We start from the raw sequence: 21,972 nt of genomic DNA on the forward strand, positions 1-21,972 counted from the left end.
CTAGACTAAATAAACAAATAGTCTGAAAAAGAGATCCCGGAATATGGGAAAGGTCTTGTATCAGGTATGTTAAGCCTTGACTATGGTTGAATAAAAAGTACAACTAACCAGTTTATTTCACGAATGCTACTTCTGTCGCACCAGTTAGGGGAGCTCCCTAATAGTACACTGCAGTGACTTGTACTTGGGAGAAAGTAGCTATCAGGATTTCAAATCAATCGACCAGTACAATTTGTGGAATATTTTTACAACTTATTTTTCGACGTAAAAAAGGGAAAAAAGTTGACCGGTCCTTAGGAACCGAAAAGTTCACTTACTAAGCTGAAAGCTGGATATTCAAAGGTTTACTACAGGTACAACAAAAAACTATCAGTATATTTTTTTAATTTGTTTCTCAATCTTAAGGCTGCACAACGACGAAGCGAAACCGATCCAGTGTACAAAATTGACGACCAGGTCGAAAGAAAGGAATAGCATCAGAATACGCTTTGCTCATTTCGTTTCGTCCTCCCATATCTCATAAGCAGTATGTTAACGGATAGTTACTGTTACTGTACTCAATAAACGGCTTGGGTAGACACACATAATGTGTTTCTCAAAATTACGACTGACTTAAGGCCTATGAATGCTTGAGAAAAGTCATCAGTTTATTAAAAAAGATGTACGAACCAAACTGATATTACTATTTTGAAGTTATGCTCAACGGCATTAGCTTTTGCATTGTGCAACAAATGGCCATTTTCCTAATACTGTTAATAACCCATTAAACATGTAATAAAACGTATTCTTTTTTGTTTCAATACTTAACATAAAATAACTAGTTTTCTTTTAGTATTATCATGCCAAAAATATTCAAATTTTTTGAAAACCCACGAATAAATATGAAAGTGGGAATGTATATTCACTCGTTAGTTACAAAGTTGAATTTATTCCGAAATTTACATCCATGTTCAGATTAAATATATCACTATTAGTCTGGCCATATCATTCATGTAATACTGTTCAGAATATTCCCGTTTTCTTCATGATCTTTGATCCGATCAAGCGCTGGGATATCTCTGCAACAGTACAATATCTGTTCTCATCATATACGCTTCCAATTCCACCTTGCTGGCGCCCCCATGTCATCATTTCACATTTATTTGCATTCTACACTCCTTCAATAAATAGTAACCATGGCAGTTGTTAAAAAATTAAATGAATAATCAACTTGTGTTGTCAGTTTTAACATTTTTATTAGTGTTTTCGTTTTGACATTACGAGTTACTGAGGGGTACTAAAATTTGCGATACAGGCCCTTATTACCGGTGTCACTACACGGTGAAAACCAAGTGGAGTGACTGTTACCCTTATTATGGGTATCACTTCACGGTGGAAATCAAGTGAAGTGAATGTAGGTCCTTATTACGAAAGTCACTTCTGAGACAAAAGTAATTACTTGAATGAACTTGATGTCATTATGAACATCACGCCACCAACATTTTGTTGAAAAAATTAGTTTTTTTCCACCACAGTGATCACTTCACTATGCGTGATACCGGTAATAGGTAAAATCAAGTGAAGTGACATGTAAGTGAAGTGAATGTGAAAGTGGAGTGAGAACGGTAATAATGCCCACAGTTTTGATAGACGAGTGGAAGGTCGTGTCGACGACACGACCAGACACTCCGAAGAAAAATCGGAATAAAAAGTGTTCGTGAGCGATTTACCACCAGTTACCATAAATATAGCGACCCCTTGAAAATGACAAAAACTAACTATTCGGGCAACACTGTTTAAGTTGCTATGCTCTAGTTACCAAGGAGCAACACAATAAATAAACAAAGAGTTTGAAATAGTTGTGGAATAATTCCACCGTTTAGAATTTTTGTGTCTTTTCCTCTAATTAAGTGAATTCCGGAGAGATATTGAATAATGTGGATCATCATCAATGAAAATTATGATAAAGTTGAGTGCAGGTGAGTGCTTTAATTTTATTATAAAATATTATTTTTCTATTATTTGCAGTTAACACTCTTTCGCCGCCTTCGAAAATGCTTCTGAAGAAGGAGATACAACATCTTTCTAATCGTTTCCTAAGAACAGTTATTTGTAAATTTAAACCAGATGGTAGATAAATAGTTTAGATATACATAATTTAGGTTACCAATGCACGGCCACGGCCTCACTGCCCGCCGGTCTTCGTTTCATCGGACCTCCCGGCAGCCGCCTCACCACCAGCAGAACGATGTTATCGTCCCGCGAGCACCCGCGGCTCTTCACCAACAACCACAGCACTGACACCCACAATCGCCCGAGATTCAGCGCATCACTGTGTGCCATCCGCGGGGGAGGACCCCCCGGAATGTTGACCACGGCACCAACCTCCAACAATACAGCCTCGCCAACCGGAACCCGGCGACCGAACTACACCCATCCGATACAGGACACCACCCTTACGGACCATCCGTCAGCTGATGTCCCACTGGAATGCCGACCAGGACCTCCCCGCGGCCGAAGCGGAAACCGACCAGGACCGAACTACAAGAATACCCCTCATGAAATGTATACAAAATTGTAAATTGTAATGTACCACTGTAAACACCCTACTCCCCCCAACTTAACCTGTCTTTGCCCCCCCCCCCCAATTATTAAATAAAACAGTTAGCATTAACTGTATCATCCGAACAGAAAATACGATCGCTCCGTTTATTGTGTAGAATTTAATAAGCTATCACATTTAACCTTTATATACTCAATTTTATATAATACATTCAACCGGTTGCGCAGTTGATTATATCGGTTAAATCGTAGTCTACAGTAAAAAATTTATTCAATACTTTTATTTTAATTTTTTTTTTCAACTGAATTATTACAGTCATCATATTTTATAATTATGATGGAATAATTAAAGTCGAAAATTATACTTGAACATTTTTTCTGTCATCTATTTTTCATAAACTTTATTCACACATTCGATAAACTGTTCAATCTGTTGAATATGTATATGAAAATCATGTGTTAAAATATTACATGCAAAGTATAACACCATCAATCTTCATAAACAGCTACGCGCCACCTTCATTTTGAGTACTGCAGAGGCACCAAACAGCTTTGAATGATTGCCAATATCTAGGTCAATGTCATTTTCTGTTTTAATGTATATAAACAAACTGTCCTTTATCACATCCAAATACAGATGACACCAACAAGTTAATCAGTGGGTGCTTCTTTTTCACAGTTGATTACAAACCTTATGGAAAAAACTAGAAACGAAGAAAACAAATTAAATCAAAATTGTGCAAAAATGACTCAAACATGAATAAATTTAATACCTGCCAGCGGGCCAACTACATTCAGTGGTTTGGTTTTAAGTGAGAATTTTTTTTTTTGTTTATATTCCATATGTAGTTACCAAGGCTACTGGTAACTGTTTTTCAAAATCAATAATTTTCCAACTTGTGTTGCCAGTTCCAACATTTTTTCAAGCGATTTCGTTTTGACATTACCAGTTACTGAGGGGTAGTTAGATTTGCGATACAGTTTTGATAGTCGAGTGGCAGGTCGTGTCGTCGGTCGTGTCGTCGGGCTAGCCCTTTCTTTCATTCAGTCTTGACAGGTAGGAATCATCGGATACATTCTTAATTGGCAACTTTATTTGACGTTGCTATGGTTATACTAATTCCGTTATTTTCATTTGTTTTCAAAGCCCTAATCGAAAAAAAAACTCATTACCATGTCACAGATTTGTAATTTTGTGGTAAACTAGTCTTTGAAGCAAGAGCGATTTGTACTATACAGACAGGCGCGAAACAGAGAGAACACGGTTTTCCGGAGGAAAAAGCGCCACCAGGAAGACCAAAATCGCGAAGCTATTGACAGCTGTAACGCGCAAATGACACACGGAAGTTCTATGAGAAGGTGAATTGCTCACGTAGAGGCTACACGCCACAGGCCGAGATATCAGTGGTAATCTTCTCATGAACGAACGTGAGGTGATCAACAGGTGGAAGCAGTAGTATAACGAGCATCTGAATGGCGAGGCACAAGATACAGAGAAAAACGCAAGAATCAATCTGGGTGCACGCTCAGCCGACGACAGATCCCCAGCACCTGATCTGTCGGAGATAACTGATAAGAGATCGGCAAGCTGAGGAACAACAAAGCCGCGGGCAATGACCAGTTACCAGGCGAGCTGCTCGAACATGGAGGAGAGGCACTGGCACTGATTTCTAAGATTTGGGAGGAGGAAATTCTACCATAGATATGGATGGATGGAATGGTATGTCCAGTTTACAAAAAAGGCGATAAGCTAGTTCGTTGCAATTACCGTGCACTCACATTGCTGAACGCCACCTACAAAGTACTCTCCAAAATCCTTTGCCGTCGTCTATCGCCAATGGCAATGGCTTCGTAGGGGCGTACCAAGCGGGATTTACATATTCGCGATAAGACAAGTACTCCAGAAGTGTCGTGAATACAACCTATTCATTGACTTTAAAGCGGCATACGACACAATCGATAATAATATATATAACGAACGAACGTTATGAGATATAACGAACAAATTTTGTGCCGATATTTCTCCGGACTGACTGATCATGTCGTCGTGTCGTAAATTTAAGAACAATCACTTGATATTGGGAAACGTTACTTTGACACGATGATGGAAACATACATCGGCCTGGAGGTCGAAACTAGACCGAACAGGACGGGCATTAAATGCATCAACGAACAAGACACATGAGAGAAACAGATGCTAGAAAGGTGACTGACGAATTCGTATACTTACTGGTAACCATCAACAATGATAGCAAAAGAGAAACACAGAGGCGAACTCGATTTGAAAATCGTGCATAATTTGAACTCAGAAAAACCACACGAAGTTGTTAACTATCGACAAAACGAAACAGCCTAGTAAAAATGGCTCTAGTATAAGATTCGATTGAAAAAGCATGGTTGATCGATCAAGAAGAGGGAGACTTGAGCATTATTAGCGTACCATGGGTAAGTGATAAACACTGAAACTTGAAGCCAGAACGCTCGTCCAGAGTCTTACAATAAGGGATTTCGAATCGTTGTTTACCCGGAATATAAAGCAAAAAAGAACCGTTTTGTTATGTACTACTCAGCTTGGGGCGATAAATACAGCTTCCCAGCAATTAATGAGTGGTGTCTATTGGATGTATGACTCTTTTAAATTGGACATGCAGGGAAAGCCAAATTCAAAGATTTTACCTTCTTGGTATAAAAACATACACTCTTTTTTTTCGAAATTTTTGATCAGTAATAACAGACACTATAGGACAAAAGTTCACTTACGGTTTATGTCGGCATTGGCGGTCGCATTGACAGGGACGACCATCTGCTGTTGCTTCTGCTGCTGCAAAAGCCGCTGTCGTTGCTGTTCCTGGTGCAACCGGTTCTGCTGTTGGTGATGGTTCTGCAACTTCTGAATGGCAAGCGCATTCGCTCCGGGTGCACCGTTACCCATCTGTCCGACACCACCCGGTCCCGGTCCCGGTCCGGACAGACGCATGCGCGGTGTGTATACTGGAGGCGGGGTAAAGTTCGGCGGATTGGAAGATGTCGGTGTACCGGGACCTTGCTGCTGTTGTTGTTGTTGTTGCTGCTGTTGCTGTGGACCCATGGCGCCTGCCGGAGAACCTCCGGGGCCCATACCGTGCATCGGATACGCCGGTGGACTTCCACTGTACTGCATTGGTGAGGTGACGTTTTCAATCTGCATCAGGGATTTCTGGATTGCGTTAATCGCTAGCTTTTCCTGGATGTCCTGCTGACTCGATTGGGATGGAGTGGTTGATGTGGATGACTCGATGGAACTTATACCTGCAATGAGCGTTAGAGTATTCGTTAGCGTTAGATTTGATAGCGTCCGTCAAGCCGGAAGCGCACCTAAAAGACTATTGAGTTCGCTTTCGCCAAAGTTACCCTCGGGAGCGATATCGATTACGTGGTTAAGTATTTCGTTTAGCTCCGGATCCCACTCGGGTGTCGGTTGATTGGTGGTTGAAGTGGCCGACGAGGATGTCGCGAACGGACCACTACCGACCGAACCGATGCCCGAGTCTTGAATCGCTGGGGAGAAATTTTGCTGACGCTGCTGGGAAGCAACCAGTTGCTGCTGTAGTAGCGCCTGCTGCTGCTGTTGGTGGCTGAGGTAGATATCGGATGAAGTAGGTGGCTGTTGTGATTGTGAAGGCATAGCTGATTTGCGCATGTGCTGCTGTTGATGCATCCGCAGCTGATGGTTAATCTGTTGTACTTGTTTCAGATTATTGTTGTTGGTTGTCAGGTTGTTGTTGTTGTTGATGCTCTGATTCGGAGGTGTCGAACTGGTGACACTGGCCATCTGCCGGGCCACATTGGAGATGGGTATATCGGGGATGATGCGGTTCAGAGGCAGGTGACCGGGCAGTAACGGTGTTGGAGCCTTGGCCGGATTGGCCAACAGCGAGGCTAGCATTTTGTTCTTCTCGCGCAGTTTGGACGGTTTATCATCGGGGCGTTTCGCGGCACCACCCTCATCCGGTTCGTTCGAGGGTCGCTTGCGATCGTTTCCCTGCAATCGAAGCATCTGGATTAGTTCCTCGTTGTTGAGCGGGGCCGGGTGCTCCTTCGGTTCATCCTAAACGGATTTGGAAAAAAGTTGATGTAGTGGTTTTTTTTCTCTTGTCACGTCAATCCAAAAGTCACTTACTTTAACTTTCTGTAACTGTCGCATCAGTTCACTCGGCCGTTTCCGCGCTTCCGGATCATCGTCGTCACTTTTCTCGTTGAGTAGCTGCAGGGCAAAAAAAAACGGAAAAATATTAGATTTTCAAAGGCGGGATCAGAGCGGGATGAACTCATTTTCAAACTCGAACTGTGTCACTCGGTCAGTAAACAAAGCAGGATGCTAAACCAAATCGTTTGACAAATCAAACAACGTACTAAAAAAAAAGTGCACCCCAAATGTGAACAAAAAATGTGCACACAAGTGAAAGTACCAGCTACAGGGGGCTCGAGACTAACCAAAGAACAAATTATACTTGGAAAACAGACTAGAAATAGAACAAGTGTTGGTAAACAGATATGTAAAACTTGTATTAGACAGTCTACTAGAAAGTTTAAAAGAAACTGTGTCAAAAGAGGATAGATAGAGAGAGAGAGAGAGAGACAGAGAGAGTAGAAGAAAGTTAGTGAGTGAAAATACGCGTACCTGCAATAGCATGTTATTGCTACCAGATTTGAGTTCTGTGCCGCCCGGGCGGCTGCCCCCTAAGCCACCACTACTACCACCACCACCATGCGACGACTGGTGGACTCTAACCGACTGAGGTAAACGTTGTGAAAGAGCCGCAGTAGTGCTTAACTTATTTCCGTTACTATCCTTATCTTCTTCGCAATTTAGTAAGCCCTAAAAAAATATACAAAATTTTGTTCAAGTCAGCAAACGTGGGCCGAACACAAGTAGGCGGGGGTCGACAGGATGAAGCGTAGAATGCGTTTCAGAGTTCAGATCACATAAATATTTACAATCAAAAAGCTACAGGAAAATTAGGAAAGTAGAGTTTAGTGAGGAAAGTAGTGATCGAATTTCCGATTAGTGAGATTTGGAGTACTTATTTCTAGTTCTATCTATACATTGGATGGCTGTGTGTTCCTAGTTAAGATTATTTGATTAACTATGCCGGTACCAGACCCGGAATCGGCGAAATTACCTTTATATTAGAATTGCAAATCGTTTGATTCTTTGAAAGAAATGGGTAAAAAATCATCATATTCTAGGTTTTCTAATTTTCCATAAAAAGTATTTCATTTTTTCGGTGCATTTTTAGAGTTTCCAATTGATTCCCTACAACTTCTGCTTAGATACTTTTATGGTAGAAGTAATCAGTTCCAAGTTACGATTTGAACCAACCTTGAATTGAATTGGTTTGCTATACTCAAGACATGTGCCAAATTTTATCCAAATCGAAGCAGGTCGATCCTGAGTTTATCACCTTTTCTGCCGTTAAAATCGCGAATTTCTCTTCCCTTACATTTGATATCTTTATGATATTATTTTAACATTTTACTAAACGCCACTAAAATGAGGTCATCTCTGATTTCGTGAAGCCGTAGTGCTCAAAAATTGAGTCCCTATAAAAAATTTCCTTACAATGTACGACTCAAACGAATCGAAACACACTCAGCTGGTCACTCCATTTAAGGAGTGTATCGAAAATAAGCTATCCACATACATTTGTCCTGTACGCATGTATTTGTGATGGTTTTTTATGCTCAGATCGCAGCATACTCTGCGTTGAGCTGTCAGCTTTCGATTCTTTACTTGTTTGTGCGGTTGAAATTCTGCGTTTTCAAAATGTCGCGTATTGAAAAGGAAGTGGAAATTAAAGTTCTGGACACATGGCTAAGTGAGAAGGGTATTACTATGCGAAAGTTGGCGATGCGGTTTGGAATTCATCATGCCAGTGTTAAAAACATAATTAATAAGTTTGGGGAACATTATTCTTAGGATGAACTACCAGGAAGAGGCAGAAAACCCGGTTCTTCCAACCCGAAACTGGACCAGAAAGTGGTATCTCTGATCATGAAGAATAAATCTATGTCAATACGTGATTTTGCAGGAACGAGTGTCGGAATAGTCCAGCGTATCAAGAGGCGAAATCACCTACAAGACCTACAAGAAGCAGAAAATCTCGGAACAAACGTGTAAAACAGAAGAAGCAAGCAGCACCAAGGGCCCGGAAATTGTATTCGCGTCTTTTGCAGGGTCCGGATGCATGCGTTTTGATGGACGATGAGCCTTATGTAAAGGAGGACTCAAAACCCCTTTCAGGTCCACAATACTTTACTGTCGACGTTGAGGAGGATGTGAGCGATGCGGACAGGTCGATTCAAGTGGAGAAATTCGGCCAAAAGGTACTGGTATGGCAAGCAATATGTTCCTGTGGTTCGAAGTCAACAATTTTTTACACTACCGGAACTATAAATGCGGAAATCTATCCATCTGAGTGTTTCCAGAAGAGATTGCTGCCTTTATATAAGAAGCGTAGTACACCTCCACCGTTTTGGCTGGATTTGGCGTCGGCTCACTATGCCAAAACCACTCTCAATTGGCGTGCGGAAAAGGGTATAAATTTCATTGAGAAAAATATCAATCCACCAAATTGCCCTCAGCTTCGACCAATCGAACGTTACTGGGCAATCGTGAAGAGAATCTTCAAGAAGACTGGTAAGGCAGCTGGGAACATACAGGATCTCAAAAAAATTTGGGCTTAGGCGCCCAAAAAATACGATGTAACACTTGTCCGGAACTTGATGAAGAGCGTTCAATCAAAAGTTCGAAAACTCGTGAAGATATAACTTAAATTTCATCCGGTTTTCTTTATGCTCAAGTTTAACCTCGTACAATAAAGGATCAATTTTTAGTTTGAATAAAATATCGTTTTTTATCATAATTTGAAAGAAAAATTTGTGGATAGCTTATGTTCGATACACTCCTTACAGATCAGAAACTTCAGGCGTCGTTGATGATAGATGGCCGGAGTGCCATTTTCCATCGCCAGTAACAATTGTGGTAGTTGTTCGCACGTATAGAAACGGCCTTCGACATCCTTTGGTTTGAAATTATACGGCACTAAATTGCCGACCTTCCGGGTCATTCCCATTGATCCTAATCATTAGCAAATTAATGACTGAGTAACTCTGAGTGATTTCGCAAGATTTCCTTGCGATTGCAACAAGTCTTCATCTTTGGTGACGATCCAGCTTGTTCCTTGTTTTCGTTAAAATTGCCACTTTTGAATCGGGGAAACTACTTCCGACACATTTACTTCAAAATGCAACGACTTTCAGCGGCTGTTTTCATCATATAGAAATAACTTTCAGTAGAAACACTTCATTTGCCACAAAATTCGAAGTTTCATATTCTTTATTTAGACCTGACTTTAACGCGGGTAGGGTCTAACACTTTTGAAAAATCATTTATGAATTGCTTTCTATTTTCTGATAGTAAAACATTTCAAGAATATTCTGTGAAATTTTCAAGCCTATTGGAACGAAACTCTGGAAGTTATGGACCTTTATCTATGGCAATCTCATTCTACGAAGAAGCAAGAGCTCGGCGCACAGGCCCAAGATTTCTACTTCGATTGACTTCAAAACTTGACAAAACATTCTTGAAATGTTTCGTTATAATAAATCATTAAAAAAATGATTTTTTGAAAATGTGAGACGCTAAGGGTTCCCTGGAGCAATTAATTATTTCCATTGATTTTATAGACAAAATTACAAAATGTTGTTCGAATGATGCTCAGTCATCTCAAAAGTAGATTCCCCACCGATGTTTTACCGATTACTCGACTTTTAATCAACGAGTTGTGATAAAATCGAATATAATTTCTTTGCTTTGGCTCTAAGAAGCCATACTGCTGAAAAATAGTTCGAAAATTGTGCAATACTGCTTTTACAGGGACGCGAGAACTCTTCATCTTAAAGTCAATCTATCGAACAGAGACAGAAGATCTCGCTCTAACTGATGATTTTCGCATATGAGAAGACTACTGGAGCTGAGACGAATGGGGGGGGGGGTACTGTTACCCTATTTGTAAAGGTAAATAATTGTAATAAGAAGCCAAGTCACGCCACCTGTTAGAAAACGGCTCGTGCTTATTTAAAATGGTCAACGTTTCAAAGGTTATTCCTTCATTTCCAGAGCAAAACGAGCGGCATAATCTTACGCAAAATAAAGGTTTCGACGAGAAACCAATTAACCAAAAAGCCATCTATGAATTTAAAACAACACAAATTAGTCGCTTCCGTTTTCAAAAAGGATTGATTCCATACAATGAAGTTGAATTTTTATACAACAACACTTTAGTTTGTTTGTTTTTAAAAAGATAATTCCTCTAAGAACCTGTTCTTTAAGCTTTCTTTTAATTCTCGGGTTTAATCTGATTTGATATTGATATCCAATTTAAAGTTTTTGTTAAAATCTTCGAGTTCCATCGGTGATTAGATTTTCCCGAATTCAATGACATTCGTTCGTATTGGATGAAACTACCGTAAGTTTCGAGTTTACAGGAACAATTCAATGTGTTTGATTTTGGTTTAAATTTCAATATGTTGAGATGAATTCTTTTTTTTCTACTTTAGAAAGATTACCCTAACTTGCACTATACTTTCTAGAACAGTTCTTCGCAGTTATATGTCAATTCCCAATCTCTCGACACCGAGAAATCGTTGCGGTAATCGAAACCATACTCGTAGCTTTCACCTACCTTTAGAATCCGATTCGGGTTCCGGTGGTCATGATCCATATCCAAACCAGACGAGGACGAGGCATTTGAGTGAGATCGTTTGGTTGTCAGTAGATTACGTAACCGCTCTGAGTCGTGTGAGGCCATCTGTTGTTGTGGTTGCTGCTGATGCTGTTGTAGTTGATGCTGTTGTTGTTGCTGCTGCTGCTGCTGTTGTTGGTGCTGTTGTTGTTGTTGTTGCTGCTGCTGTTGATGAATCTGTTCCTGAATTTTCTCCTTGTCATCAAACGGAAATGGAAAATTTCCTCCGAACGGACCGGTATTGTTATTCGTCATACTGTTGTTGTTATTGTTGTTCGAAGGAGACGGCTGTCCACCGGCACTTCCACCATGGTATGGAGTGAGTGGGGAGGGGCACATGGGAGCTGCTGCAGGACTGAACGCCGTTACCGACGGGGGCCGAGGCGTACTGACCGGAGTCACACTCGTTCGCGAGTCAGGCCTTGAATCCCAGCCAACACCGACCGACTCCATGTCAAATGTGGAATGTGGAAACTCGAATTCAAAATCCGAATTGAAAAAGTTTGAACTATCTGATTGCAGCAGCGAGGAGTTCGGATTGCTCCGCGGCGATACAACCGAAGCTAGGACACCCTGAAGACCACCGGATCCACCGGAACCAGCTGGACCAGTCCCCCCACTAGCTCCACCTCCGTTCAGTATACTGGACATCAACGGTCCGCCCATGTTACTAACTCCCTGCGTAATTTGTTGTAGTTGACGTGCGGTACTGCCACCGGTGTTGCCACTACTGCTGGTGCTTGGCATGGCCAAACCAGACGATGACGACGATGACGGATTATTCCCGCTTGCCAGTCCACTTTCCACCATGGCTACCTCACTATCGGTCAGAATCGTATGGATGGCCATTATGAAATCCGGTTCATTTGGTTTGTTGTTGCGAAATAATCTCGTCTGGGCCTTGACGTGTACGTACACGTCTGGTCCGCCGAGACGCAATCGGTACGACGAAATTTGAGCGGTACCGTTCGCGTTCATCACATTGTTGAGGTGCTCGTTCAAACGAGGCCGATCCTGAAAGTGACAGAGATCGTGGATTGACCGTACAGTCTCTTTGGTTAGGTATCCTGCGAATTGTTTTCTAAGCGTCGCTGCGTCCAAATCTACAAGGAAAACAAAAAAAACCATCGTCAGGACGGAATTGTTTGATGCGAAACTCCGAGACTTACCTATAACGGCACCACTCATATCCAGCTTGAGCGTCAGTTGCTCATCCAGCGTCTGTGGCATAGTGTGGCTCTCGATGGCGCCCTGGTGGTCGTCCTCTGGTAGTGTAATTAGGCAAAGCACCGACGACGACTCGGTGTCGGTGTCATCTTTGACGGGAGCGGAGATGATTAGCAGATCCTTGTACTTGTCCTGGCGTTGCTGTTTCTGCTCGATCGTATCGTTGGCACTCTCCGGCGCTTTCAGCAGCCAGCGAATCTTCGTCCGAATCGTTCGCTTTGGTGTCTGATAAAACATCTACGGTTAATTCAGCGGAAATTGACAGTGAATATCAATCACCCAAAAAACGGAAACAAAAAAGCTCAACTCTCACCTCATCTTGATCCCAGTTCAGTTCAAACGAATTCTTATTTAAAATAGGACTCAGCTTTGAATGATCACCAGTATGCAGGTACGAATAAATGGACTGTCCGTGCAGTTCGGTACGCGAGTAGTGCAGCACGTCCAGTACGTTCTCGGTGGCACATTCGATGACACCCTCCGAGTTGATTTCGAGCAGCGCCCAGCCCACGTTGGAGATGTAATGCTGGACCGCTTCGAAGTAGGCCGACTTCTCCGGCGAGTGCCCGTTGGCGGACGGTTCCGGCAGTGGCGGTTCCGTGGAGGAAACTTCACCCTGCTGAACCGGGTGCAGCTTGCAGGAGTCGCTGCAATCGGGCGAACACTTCGAGCAACGGTTCGATCCGGTTAGATCGCGGTTTCCTTGCTCCAGCAAGCGACGAAACTGAAATGACAGGGAAAAAAAAATTGTTGAGATGATTTTTATCTATGGTTCAGAACTATTACTTTGATTAAAGTGAGTTTGCAAAGTGATGAAGAACGGTATAATATTGAGGCGAATGTGAGGGTTTCAGAAATTGAATAAATTCGTTATCCAAAACGAACGTAAAATCGGATTGAAAACGAAAGAAAGCTTTAACCTGAAACCTACTGTGATCCGTAGAACCGCGTTGCCATTAGGTGAGGGTAATCTACCCAAAACATCATAGCACACAGTACATGCACACTGTGTACGGTTTGTAAAAGTTCTAAAATTCTTCCGATATGCGAATTTGGTCAGCTTCTCTAGGCAACACACTGATTTACTATTTAAGATAGGGATTATGGTATTCTATCAAAATAACGTTTGCATTGAAAAATGAACTTTCTTTCGGATGGTGATAAAAAAAGCTAATCGATTTTGAAAAATTTACAATGGAAATAATTATTAAAGCTTACTTGCGAAAAAATTCTACGCCCTTGCGAGCGGCTTTCCGGCAGTTAGACGGAACATTTGCCATGGCGGACGAAAACATTGTGTTTTTGAGTTCTTTATTCGTTTTATTTATCAATTCCTCCTCAGTTTCTGTGGTAAAATTGTTGAGGTAGATTTTACGCTTAAGGTAGACCCAGAAATTATGGGTGGGACGCAGCTGGGGGACGTTGGACGAGTTCGCCGACTTGGGTGCCACATCAGTATTCAGCAGCTCTTTCTCCTCCAACGATCGCTTCAAGTAGTGGGCCGACACCAGATCCGACCAAAACACCGCGTTCTAACCCTTATGGTGTTTCTTGATAAGCGACGCTACTTCCGGCAGGCATTTCGTACTCTTTGGAGCTTCTCGTCGCTCAGGGTTGTCTGCCGGTCGAAACCGGACTTTCTTTCGATGCTCTGATTGTGGGCCAAGATTTTGTAAATGCCGGAACGGGCGTATCCGGCGTCCACAAAGTGCCGCACGATGTCCATCTTCGACACGACGGGGTGCCGTTCTTCGAACGCGCACACTTCTGGATGGAGTTTCTTCACTGTTTTTGCCATCACTGTTACAGTTCAATTGATAGAGCTATCAAATTTTGTCTGTTGACTCATGGGTTACTATGATTGATGCTGCATGGGTAGTTTCGTCAGTGCGGGTGAAGGTAAACCCACAAACGAATTTCCAGACATGACAGTCACGATCTTTTTTTGGCGCACATCTACGGTCCTCCGTGAAACTGGCACCAATGGTGATACATTGGTTGCACTGCTGAGTTCCCATCATACATTCATAATGCAAATGTGAGAACCCTTTCGATTCGGTAGCTCATTTGTATATATTGAGATTTTATGGCACACTTTGGTCGAAATGATAACAATGCAATTAATCTCGCGCTCCACCAAGCGGTGAGTGCGGTTATTTCAGAAGGTACCGGGAACGAACCACATTTTTTTAAAATATTTATAAGCACGTACATGTCTTTATTATTTATCTTTGGTAAACCCATTAAAATCGGCAATTTTTGTCCATATTTTCAATGACCAATTTAACTGCAGAAAAATTTTTATTTCGTTTTTTATCTTATATCAAACCATTTTTCTATGGCTCATTTTCATCAACATTAAGGGGCTTTTAGTGACAAACTGAACGGCCCCTTCCACTAGCAGTTCAACTAGTAGGGATGGTACTCGGAAGGTAAAGTATCGATACCTAGGGTATCGGGATACTAAAATTTTGGGTATCGATACATGGTATCAAAAGGCAATAAAGTATTGATACCTGTAAGTATCAATTGATACTTGAGCAGCAGCAGGTTTTTCCATAAATTTGTTGTGAAACTAGTATACGCATATTTCTTGCCACATAGATTGCACCTCGCCTTTCGTGACTTTTGGTCCACTTCAAAGAATTTCACATTTCACTTATTTTCTCAAAAAATTTCATATCATAGCCTTTATGTCGATACACGGATACTACACTAAAAGCCAATTCCTATTGAACATTTAGGAGTTTCGTTGGTTTGGGCAGAAGCACATATTCTTTTTCTTCGGCTCGTCAGTGCTAATTTTGCGGTTAAAATTGAACTACTATTATTATTACCACGGGACCAGGGACGGACGGAACGGAAGCACCAGGCTCGCGCATGTATTGGTATGACGTGGACTAGCGCTCGTTGAAATTCGTACTCGACAATCTCGCGTCGTTCCACAGGCGCACTGAGAGAGAGAGTGCAATGAGTGTGAAATATTGAAATGTTTGAATCCTCTGAGAGTATGGCCTTTATGTGCCTGTTTTGTGGATGGTTTTCACTCACTTCACTTTCTTTCAGTGCAAGAAGCGAGATTGTCCAGAACAAATTTCAACAACGGCTAGTCTACGTCATACCAATCCATGCACGAAGCTGGCGCTTTGTCAAATCCGAAGAAAAAAAAAGTTCAATTAGGGACGGTATAGCGGGATGGGTTAGTCGATGCCTTTCACGCAGCCCACCTGGGTTCGATTCCCAACCCTGAACATAGTCTTAGAAAGTTTTTCTGGCCCGAAGAGGCGAATGACCTTAAGGTTAAAGCCTCTGTAAAAAAACATACGTCGTAATGGGAACTTTTTTTATCCGTTGCGATACTATAAGTATCGAGACCAAAAGTATCGATACTAACAGTATCGTTCTGATGCTATATCGATACCAAAAATACTCGATTCTTGAAAAAAAAGTATCGATACCTCAAAGTATTGACTCGGTATCGGACATCCCTATCAACTAGTGCCGCTCAGAAAACATATAGTTTATTCCACTAAAGTAACGCTATGAAAATATAGCCCTTAAGCCACACAATAATTAAAAACAGTTCTATTTTTTATATACTGGATCTCGTTGTATCCTTTTTCATGAGGCCCAATGGTCAGCTATTACCGCCTTCACCGTAATTTGACATCGCTGTTGTTGTTGGAAACATTGTTGTACGGGTTTCTTGTCTTATGATTGTTTTTTCCGGTCGTTCAAATTCGTTGTTAGCTGAAGCAATCGTACCTTGTTTTATATTGGTTTCAGATGAAGATTTCGTTGATTGTTGTTAAGTTCTGGCTTCGAAGTACTGGGATTGGTTCATTGTTCCTGACTATACTACTACTGTGGGAAAAAAGTAGTAAGACTTTTGAATTATATTTCGCACGAAAACCTTTTTTCTAGGTTGGTCGAAATATTTTTGACTGTCAGTAACATCTGTGCTAAGTGTCACGTCAAAATATTATTAATGTTTCATTAATATATGCACTCCAAATTCCTTTTGACCGACCAAACTGTCAATAACTGTCTATTTGCGTGTTACGCGTCATTTGTGCGAAGCTATTTGTAATAAGAGGCCGAAATTATGGGCCGATAACTCTTGGTTTTTGCACCACCAAAAATGAACCGTCGCATACTGCATTGATACTTCGTAATTTTTTCGCCAAAATTTCAACCAATATCGTTCCGCAACCACCGTATTTACCCGATTTAGCTCCGTGTGACTTCTCAGTAAACTCAAACGACCGCTCCGGGGAAACCGTTTTGAGTCAATTGAAGTGAAAAACATTAATCACTACGCGCACTGAAGGCTGTTCCGGAAATTGACTTTAACAACTGTTTCGAGGATTGGAAAAAACGATGGCCCAAGTGTATTGGGGCCGGGGGGGATTACTTTGAGGGACGAAAAAAATTTAGAAGAATAAATAAAGAATTTTTAAATAATGAACAAAATTTTACTATTTTTTGTCCAGTAGTAGAAATCTTCTTGGCCAGTTTTTCGCAAGGCCTGCCGTAGTGAGCAGCTTTCTGTAGCTAGCTGATGGTCGTAGGTGACGAATGATTTACATGGAATACTTGTGTCCTGACCGAAAATCACATAAGAAGACATAGCCTCCTTTAGGCGCAAGCGTAACAAACGTACGTCATTGAAAATGTACCTGTTTTAATCGAGAGGTATTTGCTCGTAAGCAAAGATTCATTTTCTATTACCGAAGATTGAAAATGAACCCGTTTAAAGTCGATACAAACGGTATTTTTGCCAATCACTGTGAAAACCGACTTTTGCACGGAGGCTCAGAGGCCGAGTGTCATATACCATTCGACTTACTTCCTCGAGATCACAACATGTCTGTGTGTGTTTATTTGTGTATGTGATAAATAATGTCTGAAAATCCTGAATCGATTTTCTCAGAGATGGCTGAACCGATTTTCACAAACTCAGATTCAAATGAAAGGTCTTATGGTCGTCATAGCTCGCTATTGAATTTTATCCAGATCCGACTTCTGGATCCGGAATTACAAGGCAATATGTGTATGCGAGAAAATGCGTACTCGATCTGCTCGGAAATTTCTTGACTGATTTTTTCAAACCTAGATGCAAATAAAAGGCCTTGAAATTCTTTCAAAAGTCTTCGAAAAGTTTATCGAGATCCGAATTTCGGTATTATAGCGCGATTAGTGAAAAATTTTTATTTTCGTAAATATTGTTTCAAAAGCGATGGGGAACCGAAATTGATATAAAACTTACCGGTAAATTCATCTAATTTGAAGACCTTGTTAGTAAGAGGATAAAAAAATCTACTTTTGGACTAATAGTTTCCGGTTCCGGTTCGAACGCTCTGGTAATAGTGGAGAAAAGCTTTAAAAACGGAACTCACTTCGGTTTTCAGCATCGGTATGTGCTGGTACGGAAGAAAAAAAAACACTACCGCCACACAGCGTACTTTGCTCAATTTTGTGTAGTGTGCAGGGTTGCCACATTTTAATCTATATAAACTTGACATAAATGTTTACAAATTGAAAAGGTCATGGTAGTTTATACCCAAACAAAGTTTTTGATTTTATTCAAGTTTGAAAAAAAATTGAATGTCTTACGGTCTCGTGGGGAATTCCTGAGTTTGTTGCGGATCTTACTTCCGGTTCCGGAACTATAGGCTTTGGTTCATTCTATCTTACACTAATAAAGGGTGATTTTTTAAGAGCTTGAGAACTTTTTTAAACAATAAAACGCATAAAATTTGCAAAATCTCATCGGTTCTTTATTTTAAACGTTAGATTGGTACATGACATTTACTTTTTGAAGATAATTTCATTTAAATGTTGACCGCGGCTGCGTCTTAGGTGGTCCATTCGGAAAGTCCGCTTTTTTATCGACAAATTTTGTTCAGCGATGAGGCTCATTTCTGGTTGAATGGCTACGTAAATAAGCAAAATTGCCGCATTTGGAGTGAAGAGCAACCAGAAGCCGTTCAAGAACTGCCCATGCATCCCGAAAAATGCACTGTTTGGTGTGGTTTGTACGCTGGTGGAATCATTGGACCGTATTTTTTCAAAGATGCTGTTGGACGCAACGTTACAGTGAATGGCGATCGCTATCGTTCGATGCTAACAAACTTTTTGTTGCCAAAAATGGAAGAACTGAACTTGGTTGACATGTGGTTTCAACAAGATGGCGCTACATGCCACACAGCTCGCGATTCTATGGCCATTTTGAGGGAAAACTTCGGAGAACAATTCATCTCAAGAAATGGACCGGTAAGTTGGCCACCAAGATCATGCGATTTGACGCCTTTAGACTATTTTTTGTGGGGCTACGTCAAGTCTAAAGTCTACAGAAATAAGCCAGTAACTATTCCAGCTTTGGAAGACAACATTTCCGAAGAAATTCGGGCTATTCCGGCCGAAATGCTCGAAAAAGTTGCCCAAAATTGGACTTTCCGAATGGACCACCTAAGACGCAGCCGCGGTCAACATTTAAATGAAATTATCTTCAAAAAGTAAATGTCATGTACCAATCTAACGTTTAAAATAAAGAACCGATGAGATTTTGCAAATTTTATGCGTTTTATTGTTTAAAAAAGTTCTCAAGCTCTTAAAAAATCACCCTTTATAATCTTCAATTTTTTTTTCGATTTTCTATGAAGATGAATTGAATTTTGGAAAAAAATGTACCGGTAGTCAGACTTGGATAAAATTCAGCAATTCATTTATGGGACTATCGACGGTTTATTTGGTTACAGACTTTCATTGTCTGCAAACTAGAGAAATTTACTAGCCAATATAAAGAGGAGGCTTATAAAAAAATTCTTGAAATTGACACTTTTACACTAAGCACCCTACCTTCAACTGAAAATTGGAATATTCTTATGACATCTTAAGACCTTCCAGTAGAATCCAAGATGGTGAAAGTAGGTTCAGTCATCTCCGAGAAATGTGAGTGACATTATTTTCACATTTTTTGATGCATATCACCCTGTAATTCCTGAACCGGAAGTTGGATCTTGCTCATCGACAATAAAACCCACTTCGAAATGGATTAGTGACAGCTTCCTGGCCAACAAATCTACACGGCGACGGCACGAGGAGACGTTCCTGCGAAGTTTAAGTTTGCCTTTATGAAAAAACTTGCCAAAACAAAATCGATGATTTGGCAAGGGATATGTAGCTGCGGAGCAAATACCAAAGCTGTAGAAGGAAGAATGCCTCAAAAACCGCGTACTAACTTTCATTGAAGCTCGTAAAGATTCCATTGAAGCTCGTAAAGTTTTGGCTTGATTTGGAGAGTTGCCACTACAGCCGGGATGTCATCCAGTAGTATCGCGATAATCGATAGAATTAATCGATACAAGCATAAATGCACCCATTTGCCCGCAGTTCCGACCCGTCGAGAGATTTTGCGCAACAATGAAGCGCTTAAGCTAAAGAAAAGTGGAAAAACAACTCGGGACGCGGCTCAGATGACCAAAATGTGGAACAAATGTGCCAAGGAAGTGGGCTCCGGAGGTGTGCAACGTGTGATGGAAGGAATCAGGAAAAAAGTGGAAATTTTCATTAGAAACGAAGAGAAATGATTGTATTGATTTTTTTTTTTCTTAAAGTACAGTGAATTACTTTTTTTTATTTATTAATTTATTAGGATCATGCTCATCTGACAACAAGTCTTAATGAACTAAACTAATAAAACTAATAAAAATATTAATAAAAAATCTAATTTTATAGCAACCGATGATGAAACTGTAAAGGGGTCATAATGAAATCCAACACATCACTGAAATCGATGAAACGGCGAGTCATTGTAAAAAACGGGCTTGGAACACGTGCTGGAACATACAGATTACTCTGTGATAGAAGTTCCGGAACATCATATTCAGCCAGTAGTAACTTAGATACAAAAGTGGCTTGACAAGCCGTCGACGATCTGCTAAAGATTTAATCCCCAATATTTGACAACGATTTTCGTATGATGGAAGGCTCAACGGGTTACTCCACAGTAGTTCCCGTAAAGTATAACGCACGAATTTACGTTGCACAGCTTCCATCCTTTGAGTTGTATGGACAACAAACAACATTTGCAAATTCCAGCTGTGAACGAACCAATGAGCAATATAGCGATTTTAAACAAAGTGGGTCACGCAATTCACTCGAGATTTTAAATATACATCCAACTAAGTGATTTGCTTTGTCAATCATTGCTGGAAGATGGCGGGTGTACGTTAGTTTTTCATCCAGAATGACACCTAGATCTTTGACGTGATCAACGCGTTGCTGCTGAGTGTCAGCGACGGTGTAATTAAAATTAAACATGCTTCACGTACGATGATAGCTAATGACGGAACATTTCGAAGCACAGAGATTCATTTGGTTTCTTATACACCATTCGTAAAACATATTAACAAGATGTTGCAACTCACGGAAATTCTTTGCGAATAATGAGAAAAATTTTCAAATCGTCAGCAAAAAAAAATTGACCACCATGCCCCAAGACAAATGCAGCATCGTTCACAAACAACGAAAAAAGAAGTGGTCCTAGAGTACTTCCCTGAGGAACTCCTGAGATGCCTGCAAAGGATTCAGATACAGTATTTAAAATTTGTACGACAACTTTACGGTTAACGAGATATGTTCGGAGCCATTGACAAAATCTGCTCGTGCATCTTAGTTTGCTCAGCTTGGTTAGCGAAAATTCGTGGTTCACAGAGTCGAAAGCAGCCTTAAGGTCAGACAATAGAGTAGTATTGATGATTGATTCGAAGATCATAGATTCAACACCCAGCGATGTGATTCATCGGTAATTAACGACGTTACACTTGTCACCATTTTTTATAAACCGGATACAGTGGCACTGCTAAAATGTCAATGGCTTGAAGCTCTGGTCCTGGGGTGTCCTTCGCTGTATCAAGCATACGTCTCCACAAAACTCGGACCATGGTTGCTCGTCGTCAGCTACTCAAGGCACGGGTGCTTCGGATATCACCCTCCACTTGCTCGCTGCGCCTCTCTTCTTCTTGTTCCAGTCGGATTAGATTCATGAACCCTTTTCACTGGGCTGTCGTCCGACATCCTTATGACATGCCCAGTCCCTGCAGCTGTTGCAATTCGTGATTCATACGTCGTCTCCACGTTCCGTCTTCCTTCTGCACTCCGCCATCAAAGGTCCTCAGTACCTTTCTTTCGAAAACACTGAGGGCGTGTTGGTCCTCTGCCAACATAGTCCAGGTCTCGTGGCCATAGAAAACAATCGGTCTAATGAGCGTTTTGCAGGCGGTGGCGTACTTCACTCGATCGAAGGGGTTTTCTGAGTCCAAATGGCGCACGATTTCCTGCCAAAATACGTCTCTGAATTTCTCTGCTGGTGTCATTGTCGGCGGTCACCAGTGAGCCCAAATACACGAACTCG

General features: G+C 41.2%; 1 protein-coding gene across 3 annotated transcripts in view; it reads right to left on the bottom strand.

The window, feature by feature from the left end:
- Window positions 1-21,972, bottom strand: part of LOC131430572 (nuclear receptor coactivator 2) — a 475,967-nt gene that overhangs the window by 22,265 nt on the left and 431,730 nt on the right. The window contains exons 7-13 of one of the 3 annotated variants that reach the window (XM_058595643.1): window positions 12,868-13,278; window positions 12,497-12,779; window positions 11,268-12,430; window positions 7,202-7,399; window positions 6,701-6,784; window positions 5,896-6,628; window positions 5,302-5,829 (exon numbers count right to left, since the gene is read on the bottom strand). In XM_058595643.1, the coding sequence (XP_058451626.1) occupies window positions 5,302-5,829; window positions 5,896-6,628; window positions 6,701-6,784; window positions 7,202-7,399; window positions 11,268-12,430; window positions 12,497-12,779; window positions 12,868-13,278 (3,400 nt within the window). Of the gene's footprint in view, window positions 1-5,301; window positions 5,830-5,895; window positions 6,629-6,700; window positions 6,785-7,201; window positions 7,400-11,267; window positions 12,431-12,496; window positions 12,792-12,867; window positions 13,279-21,972 lie in introns of all 3 variants that reach the window. The other 2 variants (XM_058595642.1, XM_058595644.1) reach the window with 2 other exon arrangements.

The sequence above is a fragment of the Malaya genurostris genome, chromosome 2 (assembly GCF_030247185.1).
Source record: "Malaya genurostris strain Urasoe2022 chromosome 2, Malgen_1.1, whole genome shotgun sequence".
NCBI classification, from domain to species: domain Eukaryota; kingdom Metazoa; phylum Arthropoda; class Insecta; order Diptera; family Culicidae; genus Malaya; species Malaya genurostris.